Source organism: Osmia bicornis, chromosome 13 (assembly GCF_907164935.1).
Source record: "Osmia bicornis bicornis chromosome 13, iOsmBic2.1, whole genome shotgun sequence".
Taxonomy (NCBI): domain Eukaryota; kingdom Metazoa; phylum Arthropoda; class Insecta; order Hymenoptera; family Megachilidae; genus Osmia; species Osmia bicornis.
The window spans coordinates 4,295,404-4,307,351 of record NC_060228.1 but is presented as its reverse complement, the minus strand read 5'-3'; the positions used below and the strand labels follow the sequence as shown (position 1 = coordinate 4,307,351).

The window sequence follows — 11,948 nt, the reverse complement described above, 5'->3', positions numbered from 1 at the left end:
GTGATCAATCACGGGCGTTTCGCGAGGAGGGAACCAGAAGAGTTCCAACGGACGATTTCTTCCTTTTTCAGGGGAAGAAATTATCCTTCTAAACGGCTATTAGATACGACCGGCGTGTGGAAGTTCTCTGAGAATAGACGGTCTAATTCCGTGAACGGGAGGAAGCGAAGAACGGAGAAAGCAGATGATGGGGTGAAAGAGAAAGAGAGGAGGGGATGTAGGAGACGGACCACCATGATTGCAATTTTAACGCCAATTTGACTTGAATCTTTCCTGGACGAAAGAAATAGTGTTTTCATGCTCAATATAGCGGCCTGCTAATAATTAACAACCATACCGTGCCACTTTGTCATTTATACACACAGGGTGTCCTCATAATTCACATTCAAAATATTCTTTCAATTTTTAGTTAATTAAAATTCAACGATGATGATCTTTTCTATGTTCCATTGAGCTCAAGAAACATTATCGAATTCACGTGTAGTTTGTTAAATTTTTCAAGCTTCTATTAAAAATCTGTCAATCGTGCAATGATAGAGATAGGTTTTTCTCAGGGAACGAAACGTTGCAGAAACAGTTCTAGGAAATGTCGAGCAAAACTCGTTGACACACCGAGTACGTGTACAGAGTGGGTCTTGCAGAGCTAGCGGGTGGTCCTCATTATGTCGGCTTCCCCACCGCTCAGCCGTCCTATCTATTTAACGTATCGTTTGCCTTGGTAACCATCCAAATTGGCCCATCCCTCTCTATACACCAGCAGCTACCATCTCCCGATCTCACTCGTGTTCTCCTTAATTATTGGGAAGCCGGTGTTTAATAACGTTCAGCTCGCGCGACCTTTAATAGAAAACACTCGTTTCCTGCGGCAACTTGACTCGACGTCAGAAACGTTTCCTCGTCGAGGGTTAGACGGATCGGACGGTGATTTTCTTTTTTCCAACCGGGTTTAAACGTCGTGCAAAATTATTTACGATCTTCGTGGAATTTCTATGATTTATCATCGGCCAGGTATTTCCTGATTTCCTGAAAATTGCATCAAGGAATTCAACGCACGTGCACCAGTTATTCGTATTTTAAGATATCAGAGAAGAGATGGACGTTGATTTTCTTAGTTCTTCCTTTATTAGGGACACTCAAGATCGTTTATATTCGCGTGTACGCAAATAGAAGGTTTATCAGTCGGACGAATCCTAAAGTCAATGGTCTGTGAATTTTGATGACTATGGTAACGAAAGATAGGAAAGTTGAATCGCTTTACGAGCTCCTTTATTGCGTTTCTGATTTCCTCGCGATTGATCGGCGCGAGAAACGATCCAGACTCAATATTAAAAGAGAAACGGTGGAATCATAGAGGGATGGTGGACAAGGTAGTTAATTTAATGCATTTCTGGGTGAGAAAAGTTGACAATTTTTCGAAAACTCTTCGCAAAATGTGAAACGGCAGAATGATCCGGTGAAACGAGCGCGAGTTCGCGAATTCAATAAGCTATAACGTTGGCCGATAACGCGCGCGTAAACCGATTTCCCGTCGTCGAACGATACACGGGCCGATCTGTCCGCTCGAAACTACGTACAATTACCGTTTTAATCTGCAGTTTCTAGCGCTATAAATTGCCACGAGTTTACATCGACACCGACAAAAGGGAACGAGACGTCGCGAGCGAGAGAGAGTTCGCGCAGGGAAGTTGGAGCGATCAAATTTATCGCTCGAGCCAATTCCGCGCGCAAATGGAAGAACGTCGTATGAGCTTTTATTCCGTCGCGTTATCGACAGCCTCGATCGACCTTTCTTCTCTCTCCCCGTGTCTCGTTTTCACCGGTTATATCGAGCCAAGTCGCCGGTTCTGCCAACGTTACAATTAATTGCCGAGGAGACGCGAAAATCCGAGGTTCGCCCGTCGTATCCGCGGAGAAATATGAAGGAGGAACGGCTACGGAGTGATTTTTTAACGGCCACCGTTATTCCGCGAAACGATGTTTGCCGATGGTAATCTGTAGAATGGAACGGGAGAGAGGTGATATAGGGTCCCCGGGAAAATGAAGATTCGACGCGATTCTTTTCCACGCGATTTTCAACGGAAAAGCGATCCTTTACTCCGATACGAATTCGCGCGAAACAGAACTGATATACCGATACGACGGTGTGATTTTAAAAAAGTAGATTCGCAATGCAAACGCGAGCAAACGATTCACAAATAACGATCATCTAATTGTAATTACAGCAACGCGTTTAACGTTCCTATGTAATAAACCCTGTACTAATTAGGATTAATGTAACAGTAACGAGAATCGTTTCACGGTTTCGAACGTAACAACAATCGTTCCAATTAATGTATAATCCTAGTGGAATCAGATTGAATCGGTCGCGTATAAATAAAACGATCCGTTAATAGACGTGCAGTCAGGGTAAAATGTAATCAAAGCGCTAGTGCAGTTGATTCGATCGAACCGCGATGAAAATAATCTATTCATGACGCAGTATCGATATAATTGGATTAAACGCGTTATAATTCGAGGTACTATGGATATCTAATTACAGATATTTGCAAATATATAATCCTCCGATTACGTATGCAAATATCAAAGACACTAATCGCGTTTGAATAGTAATGAAATGGTAATAATTTATTCGAAATACTAATCGTCAAGATCGCCGTGTAACTCGTTACATCAACAACGATACACGAAAGATGCAAATGGGAAGAGAGAATCGATTTCAGCAAAGATATCGATCCCCTTTGCCGGGCGGATGAAGTGGCAGTAAGAGACGGCGGAAGTTCGCGCGATGAAATTTACGGCTGCAGCCAATTCCGCGCAAATGGAAGAGCATCATCTATGAGGTTTTATTCGGCCTGCTTATCGGCATCCCCTATCGGCAGGCATTTGTTTTTGCTTATCGTCGGGCTACGTCAACGGGCCACCGTAAATATGACGGACGGATGCGACGATGGGATCTCAGCGGCGTCGGAACAAACGAGCGCTACACGGACGTAGCCTGAAAATCTCGACGGCTCGATTTAGGGGGATGAACGACCGAGAGTCGAACTTCCGTGCCCGACAGGGGCTCTTGTTCGACTACGAATCGATATACCTGGCTGCGCGAACCAACGAAATCCACGAGGAAAGGGCTACTCCGACAAAACTTCTCTTCTCTGGCTCCTTTTCAATCATCGTTTCTATGTTTCTGAAAGGGGATGGTTTCTTTTTATGGGCCAGAAATGGACATTGGAACAACCCTTCCGATAAATACGTAGATGGTTTACAAGTATAAAATTTATAGCAGGAAGTCTGAAATTCTTTTAATTAAAATTGTGAAAGTCGATGGTTATGATGGTGCCACGATATTTAATATTCGAGGCTCAAGGAAGAGAGCAGGTTGGATCAATAACGAGAGGATGATCGAAAACGAGCGAGGCTGCATTTTTTGGGTCTTAATCACCGGCCCTAATTGGTCAATTACGCTCATTACCGTCTCCTCGGTAGAGAGGCGAGTCGAACGATAAAATCTCTCTCCTCTCTCTTCCTCTCCGTTTAGCAGAGGCTGTTTCCCCCCCACCAGACTGCAGCGACGGGTAATCCATGCCCCTTAGAAACGAGCGGATAGCATTTGCAAGAGAGAAACTTATCCCCTGGCAGGAAAAATCAACGGGTCTATAGCCTGGGTTCAGTTTGTTCCGCGGAGAGAAACCCCTTGGAACCGAGGCGGAGCCAAACGAGCCATGCCCCTTCTGTCGCCTCGCAGGCCTCGCCCACTTTTGGATTTCCCCTTTCTCACACTTTACTCCCCTCTCTCGGCTGCGTTCAAGCTTGTTCGTCGTCTCTTTTCAAGCTACGTCCCCCACTAACTACGGCGCCTCCACCCGCAAAACGAAAAAGTCCGAGCGCCGCAGCCGGCGATGGTCAAAGTCAGTCCACACGGAGAGCTCGAGTCGAGTAGAGGCTAGTCCAGGTCAGCTGGCCAGAGATCCATCGATCCGTCGATCCCGGCACCTGTCAAACGCGCGACAATCCGTAAACGGACTTTCAGTGACTCCTTCAGCCTGTCATCGATCGTGACTTCCGTTACCTTCGAAACGTTTCCGTACTTTTCCATTGGGATTCATTCCGCAATCGGTGACAGACAGTGGAAACATAGAAGGACACTTTCATTCTATTGTTTTCGAAGTCAGTGAGAAGATTGGGACAGTTTTTGGGTAGACACGAGATGCTGGACGATTAAAAGACTAGAGTGATACAGTGAAGGGAATAAGGGTATACAGAGAGTGTTCAATCGCGGTCTAAGAATGACAGTACTAAGGATGACCTCCCCGGTGACGCCTCCATCGACCAGTCCAGGTTCAAACGAGGCACAGGCACCCCAGGCGACGTCGAAGCCGGTGCATCGATTGAGCTTCTCCGTCGCTGCGCTGTTGGCAGACACCAAGAAGTCCGACTCCTCAAGACAAGAGACATCCTCCGTCTCTCCTAGATCGTCACCACTGACATCCTACTCCCCCGTCAGACAAGACGCTCTCCCCCTGTCGATCACGTCGAGTTCGATCTTGCAGAAGTATCAGAGCGACTACAGAACAAGGTATCTCTCCGTGTCCCCTGGCATCCAGGAACACAGGCCGAGTCCGTATACCTTCTGCGACACCTCCAGAAGTGCCATCGACGCGAGAATATCGAGCAGGTTCTCCGAGTCGGAATTGGACAGGATAGATTCGCCTAATCAGCGAAGCAGGAGCATAGATTACATGATCCAGACGTCCACGGACTCTGGATCCACATCAGACGTGGCGGCTTGTTCCTCCTCGCCTAAAGCTACCACGGTCAGTCAGTCCGACTTTGGTCCTCCATCTCCCAGGAGCAGCTCGCACGAGGCTAGGTCCAGGTGTTCCGAAACGGAGGACATCGAGGAAGACGATGAAAACAGCTTGGTAGATGTCGAGGACCTGCAACATCAGCATCAGAGCACTAGTCCCACGCCGGTCAGACCGACGCCAGCCTACTTCGCAGGGTTCTCCAGTCTGGGCAGCATCTCTGGCATCCCGGCTGGTCTTCATCCAGCGGTTTGGGGTGGTGGGCATCAGAGTGCAGCTGCAGCCGCAGCCGCAGCCGCTGCTGCAGCCGCGACAGCCGCGGCCGGCTTCATCCCCACGCATTTCTCGCATCATGCACCCCTAAATGGTGAGTACTTCCTTGGACTCTTAACAGTTTGACAGATTGCTATTTCATTTTTATTTTTTAAAATGTATAAAATTGCAGCCATCAAAGTGTTAGAACATTGTCTATACGTCTGAACAGGCCTTCGTTTTTCCCTGCATGGTTCGTCGGGGTCGTTTGCCATTTGCTAGGGCGACGAAAACCGCGCTCGGCTCGTCTTTGAACCGCTGGCCAGCCGCCAATCGGCGCGAACTCTTCTTCGTTGGATTCTTTTCGTGGTTCGTCCGAAACTGGTCCGATCGTAAACTCGTTAAGCAGCCCAAGGTGGGTTAGAATCCCTTGGTCCGGATCGTAAATGCTAGCACGGTCCGTTCAATGGAGCCGACGGCTTCGACATTCCACTAGCTTTTCTCGTCCTCGTTCGTTCGTTTACTGCCGGATAAAATTAGTCGCCGGTAGAGTTGAACGGAAGTCTGCCCGCATCTGATGAATCCCTCGATTCCTGTGCATCCTCTATTTTCGCATTGTCTGAAAGCGCGAAACGAGACCGAGCGATCTTCGATTGAGAAAGTATTTCCGTCGAGAAACGATCGGAGAATTCGTAGACCGTCTAAGTGCTCCGCGGAAACACAGTGAAACTATTCATTTGCAATTCTAAGTTACATCGGAATCGTTCCTCTCTCCTTTAAATCCTGTACACATAGCCGGAAGATTTTAAAATCACCGTGTTCGATATTGATTTTGTAGCTGACAAAGACGTCCGGTGACTGATCAAACAAGTCGACAGGCCAAGTTAGGATATCTCAAATATTAAACGAAGGGTAAGAGAGAAAAAAGGAAGGCTAATTGATAAATTGAGACACGCGGTGTTGGAGCAAGCTAGATTATTAGCAATTCAATTCGCGACACGAAACCCAGTCACCTAAAATCACCGCGAAAGGAATGCAGTTCTCGGAACGATCGAGCGCGCGGATGACTCGTCGCGATTGAATCATCGTTAACACTAATTATTGAGGTCGCGGCTTGATAATTGCGCGGGGCTCTCGTTAAAGAGGCAATCAAAGTTTTCTCGCTTGGTCGGAGCGCCGCCACGGAGGCTGAAAGAATCGAACAGAGGGCCGGTTCTTGTCGGAGCTGGTGGAATCCGGACGACAGACAATAGGCGATTATTGCAAAAAGGTGTTGCAACTGCGAATCGAACGAATGGAAAACCCATTCGTCGTGTCTTCCAATCACCATTATCCTCTTCTATCCTCTTTTTGTTTATTTTCGATCAATTAGAGAAAATTTATTCGATCTTGCTTTCATTTTTCTTTTCCCAGAAAAGTATTTGTACGTTCGGAACACTAACAGCCTTAGGGGTGGAAAATCAATGCAACTGAAAAGCGCTAACAAAACATCAGACGCACAATATTGCTTTTTAGCGCAGACCCGGTATGTCCTTGTCAATTTATGGATCATTGTCGGTCGATTGTCTGGCAATTTAGGGTGCTACACGAGCGCGCCACAATCGACTATAATCGCTGGAGTTTTGGTCGGACGCGTCTCGTAGGGGAAACAGCGTAATTTTGAAATATGGCCTCTCATAGAGGGTGCTCTCGCAGATTGCCTAACCCTTCAAACTTTCCTTCGTCTCTGCCATAGTAATTCTCTCGAAGGGGTTGAAAACAGGGGTTGCTTGGAAAGATAATAAAGAGAAGAAGATGAGGCTCGATAACAAACCGTTTTCAACTACACGTGTGTTCACGTTCGTGCAACAGATTTCCCAGAACTAACGAGCTACGATAGATTCAACGAGGAAATTAGACTTAACAAATGTCGACACTTATAAATTAATTGCCCTTTCATTAGAGAAGCGAGGGCAATTCATTTAGATAATACGGATAAACGTTGTTCAATTCGGGATAACGATGCAGTAATGTAACGTTCCGGGAATTTCGATTTCTAATAAACCTTGCCAGAGTAAGTTCATGCGAGCTCGCCGATCGTTTATCGATCGGATCGGCTTAACAAGAGGTGCACGTAGATCGTGGCCCATGGAAACGTTACGCAACGCGACAAAGAGAGGCCGATCGGACGAACGGGGGATTTCACCTTGCCTTTTTCTCGGCGCAATCGTCTCCGCTGTGGATATCTCCCCGGGATCAGCTAATTATTTCGCTAATTTGCATGAAAATCGATTCGAGGGGCTACGTTTTTATCAGTCGATCCGTGATTTTCTTCCTGTTTCTATTTCACAGAATCCACCGGTTTCGTTCTTGGAAAAATTTACAGTTCCGACTTTGTCGTTCGAAATCATTCCCTGACGGATCCGATGGATCCTCTTTGTTTTCTCGAATCATCCTCGAATTCGCGGAACGAGATATCTCAACGGGATCAGCTAATTATTTCGAGTGCAGTGCCTCGATCTCGGAGTCGGATTAAAATCAATTGAATCACGTTTTTCGGTGGTCGCCAGGGAGAAACGAACGTCGAAAGAGAGACGCTGGAATACCGAGACTAATTGGGACCCTTAGAGAATGGTTGTTAGAGAAAGGCGGAGAGAGATCAGAGCACAAAGGACGATTCTCCTTCGTCACAGAGGTTGTCTCGGAGTCGCCAAAGCCCTGTTCGCGAATCCCGAAGCAGGAAGAACGCGATTCCACGGGAGATGGTCTGGGGAGGCCTGGCTCTTTCTCCCGTGGAAAATTTGAAATTCAGACGCGACGAGTACGATCTTCTTGGCCTTTTGTCTCGAGCCTCCTCTTCCGATCTCTCCTCACCGCAGACGTTCACCTCCGACTCTACAAATCTGTCAATTGTCTCCAGACAAATCTCAAGGAATATAACCGATATATTCTGACACGACTCTCTCTCTCATCTTCTCTTTGCTCAGCGTTTCGTTGTCTTTCATTGTTTTGCCTTGTTGTACCATTGCCGACACGAGGCACTTAATTCCGAAATTGAATCAGGGATCTTCAAAGGGACGATTTTCTTTCTCTTTGTTAATGTTCAACAATTTATGTGGATCTTCTTGTTAATATGCTTTGAATCTTCATTATTTTCTAAAGTCACTCGTTTTATTTTCCACACGAATCTACATGTTCAAATCTAAGTATCTTTAACCGCGAAGGATAAAAACAGCTCTATAATTTACCCCTTAGAGTACAAGACCACTGTTCCGGCCAGGTCAATAATAATCGGCTGCCTACAAAATCGTTCCCAAGAAAACATGAAACAAAAAAACCTGAACCTTCCGTGGTGGTTGCAACAAATTTTCACGCAAAACGTCGCCTCAAAGTACCGCAAGATTGCCTGGCGATCTCTTAAAACCTCCGTACGAGCGATCGTAAGGTCTAAGCGTGTTAGAGAAGCGAGCAAGCGAATTACTCGCTCATCGGGTAAACGGACCGCGGTTATTATCGGTGCGCCTTTCTCCGGGGGACGATATATCGCCGCTAATGAATACAAGCGGTTAAAGGAACAATTCGCTGGCCGGAATCTTGCGGTCGTCGGGTAAAAACGTAATGAGGCCAGTTTGCGGCGCCGTTCGGACGGGAAAATTATGAATTGACCCGGTTGAAAAAGTCGCGTTCGTTTTCCTGCCGTTGTGTCCCGGTGAATCGGGCAAAAACAGGACGTTGCGGTTGGCCAGGGTTCGCTTTTACCCGCCCCCTTGATCCCCGGTGCAGCACGGTTGCAACGCGGTTGTTCGTAGCCGAGGGAAGACGACAACGATGATCCTCGAGCGGAACACGCTCCTCGTTTCGGTTGCAGAGAACGGAGAACCGGCCAAGATCAAGTGCAACCTGAGGAAACACAAGCCGAACCGGAAGCCGAGGACACCTTTCACCACGCAACAATTGCTGGCGCTCGAGAAGAAGTTCACGGAAAGGCAATACCTGAGCGTCGCCGAGAGGGCCGAGTTCTCGTCGTCGCTTCATCTGACCGAGACCCAGGTGAGTGTCTTCTTCATTTTTATTATAAAATTCCAGGCTTTAAATCAATAAAATGTAATAATTGGACCTGGATACATTAAGGATTCTAAACTCTCAGAGACTCTAATAGAAAGGTAATTAGAGAGCTATTGTGAAGTAATAAATGCAGCAATTAAATAGGAGAAATTCAGAATGCATTCGCTTAGAGATAATTTTTATTAGCTCACAGTGGCATGCCTCGTGCATTAACCGTCCTGCGACTCGTTCGATTAACTAGGTTACGATTTAAAGGCCAGCGAGTTCGCAGAGGTGGTATTCGATAATTAAACTCGGCTAGTCTCATCAGCCGATGCTTCATTCTAGACCTTTGAATTTCTCTTTATCGCTTTTAGTGCTACAGTTTATTAAACCGACTGAGGTCCTTTTGAACTGCGGCCACTCTTGTTTATCGCATTGCAATTTCTAAAAGGATCATTTAATTTCCATTTAATCTTAGACCAATCTGTCGTCTTCCACGCGTTGCTTCGTCTCTGGAATTACCATTTAGCATCTACTCGAACCTCGAAGGCTTCTTTCTTCCGTTTGTTCTCGCCGACCAGTTTTATGAGTCGAGGGTCTCTCCCGGTATAACAGATCCGGACAGAGGTTTGCCAGATGCAGGGTAATTAGCGCGCGTAAGAGTGCACTTCCCCAGAACTTTCTGGCAAACAACACGACGATTTTATTAATAGGCTACAAATTGCACGAAACGCGCGATGACCGACCAATTACCTCTTGGTTTTGCGACTCTTTGCTTGTATTGCTTTACGAAAACACAAGTAAGACCTATGCGTGTCCGTCGACACGATTCGTTTAGCGCCTCCATTGTCTCTGGAGAGTTATAGACTCTCGACAAATTCGTTCTATTGCGGGATTCGGTGAATCACTTAAGGACGTTCGAAAGGCTTCTGTATTTTTGGAAATGACCCTGGCACAGGAAAGCCACGAAGTTACAAAGTTTTTATATAAAAATAAAAATATTTATTGAAACTTCGATCGGTCAATCGAGACAGAAGCTAATTTTCTTGCTCCAATTTCTCACCACACGATCTCGGATCGTTTCGTTCCTCGAAAATCGGCGTAACGATCATTTGGAAACCGCAAGCAGAGCCGAACGAAAGCTACCGACCCGTCAAGGTACACCGAGTTAACCAACGAGTAACAAATATCCAACGTTTGCTTCATTGTTGCAGGTGAAGATCTGGTTTCAAAATCGACGCGCGAAAGCGAAACGGATGCAGGAAGCGGAGATCGAGAAATTGAGGATGTCGGCGGTCAGGCAACACCACACGGCTCTGTACGGTTCTCATCCGGGACTATTGGCCCCGGCCAGTCTCTATCCCGTTGGAATGCTCTCTCATCCAGGCTTAACACCCCATCATCCGATCTCTCAACACCCGTCCAGGGAATGAAGGCAACCGGAACACACGGAGACCATCCAAGATCGGTAGCGAACAAACGATTTCCTTCTGGAATTATTGATAGATCGGAGAATCGATCTCAGACTGAAGACTTACGAAGAAGTTGAATAGATAGACTGATGAAAGAGCAAATCTGAGCAAAGTGTTTGGATGAATAAAGTTCAAAAGGTGGAGAATTTAATAGAAATAGAATATTTTGGATCTGAGGAGGAAATCTGATCTGGAGAAGTCGAATAAATAACAAAATACATTGAAAAATTGGACCAAAGTTGATGAAGGGAAAATCTAACCAAAGTGGAATTGTCAGACAATCGACTCAACGCATACTTTATTTTCAGGAACTTCAATTCGAGTGAATTGACTGAATCGTCCAATTGAGGGTGAGGAAAAGTAAAAAAGACAAAGTGCTTCCATGGGGAAGTCAGAATCTATTTGTGCCAATTTCAGATGAGTTCTATTAGGATCCATCTTTGTACATAGTCTGTAAATATTGTTCTCATGTTGAAACTAAAGGTAATCCTGTAAATACGATGATCGTAGATTTACGTGAGGGGAACGGTGGATCACCGTGCCTTTTTCCAATTTTGTATAAATGTAAAACCATCGTCGAGGAGAGTAGCAGAGTTTATTTAATAAATCACAGTATAGAAGCACAACGATCCTGTTGTTCCTCACCGTTCGTTCCCAGTTGGAGTTCCCGTTAACGAAGCAGAAAATTCTGAGTGGAGATTTATGGATCTTTACACTCGTATTGTAGATATCAATCTTACGAATTTTGATTTTTGAATGGTCGACAGTGTATTTTAATTAAAAATGAAGAGGCAAAGGTTATTTAACGCTGTTCGAGGCCTCCAACAGTCAGATGAACGTTTCATTATTAGCTTCTTCGGGGATCTAAGGATGCATTGAAATTTCAGTGCGTTGAAATTTACACTTTTTGTAAACAAGGGTTTATAAATAATATACTCTGCGTACATGGAGTGATCAGACATCTGAATTATCTAGGTGCAATATTGTCAAAACGTTGATGAAAATGGGCAGCAATCCACGTTAATATCAGTACAACAAATTTTAGTTGAAAAGTTGCATAAATATTCATAGAATTTGAAAAGTCAGGAAAAACAAGAACAGTTATGGTCATCTTGCGATAAGGATAATTGGAGAATCGATTACGAGTAATTTTTTATTTGTACATGTGTCGAAAGAGATACTATGGGAAATACCAGCTTAATCAATTCGCCTTCTTTCATTCTCGAAACCTACTCGTCAGCAAATCAAACCTATTCACATGATGGCGTTTATTCGAGCAAACACAAGCGATGACGTAACTCGAAGAGACTTTCTTCGACCTCCTCTAACAAGTTCGGCAATCATCGGCTACTAATCAACGACAATCTTACCAATTCACGCCGGGCTTCCTTTTACA

The 11,948-nt window shown here is 45.5% G+C and overlaps 1 protein-coding gene across 1 annotated transcript; it reads left to right on the top strand.

Moving 5' to 3' along the window:
* The first annotated feature begins 354 nt into the window (after positions 1–354).
* On the top strand, positions 355–11,261 carry LOC114875882 (muscle segmentation homeobox). The gene is made up of 3 exons (XM_029186683.2): positions 355–5,169; positions 8,902–9,083; positions 10,295–11,261. Exons 1-3 carry the CDS (start codon positions 4,284–4,286, stop codon positions 10,511–10,513), a joined length of 1,287 nt encoding a protein of 428 aa, XP_029042516.1. The 5' UTR covers positions 355–4,283; the 3' UTR covers positions 10,514–11,261.
* The last annotated feature ends 687 nt before the right edge of the window (positions 11,262–11,948 follow it).

What these genes read in the sequence shown, in the direction of transcription:
- LOC114875882 (XM_029186683.2), top strand. Translation starts at nt 4,284, where the DNA reads ATGACAGTACTAAGGATGACCTCCCCGGTGACGCCTCCATCGACCAGT. An exon ending in GCATCATGCACCCCTAAATG is followed by an intron (nt 5,170 to 8,901) that starts GTGAGTACTTCC and finishes TTTCGGTTGCAG; the next exon opens with AGAACGGAGAACCGGCCAAG. An exon ending in TTCATCTGACCGAGACCCAG is followed by an intron (nt 9,084 to 10,294) that starts GTGAGTGTCTTC and finishes TCATTGTTGCAG; the next exon opens with GTGAAGATCTGGTTTCAAAA.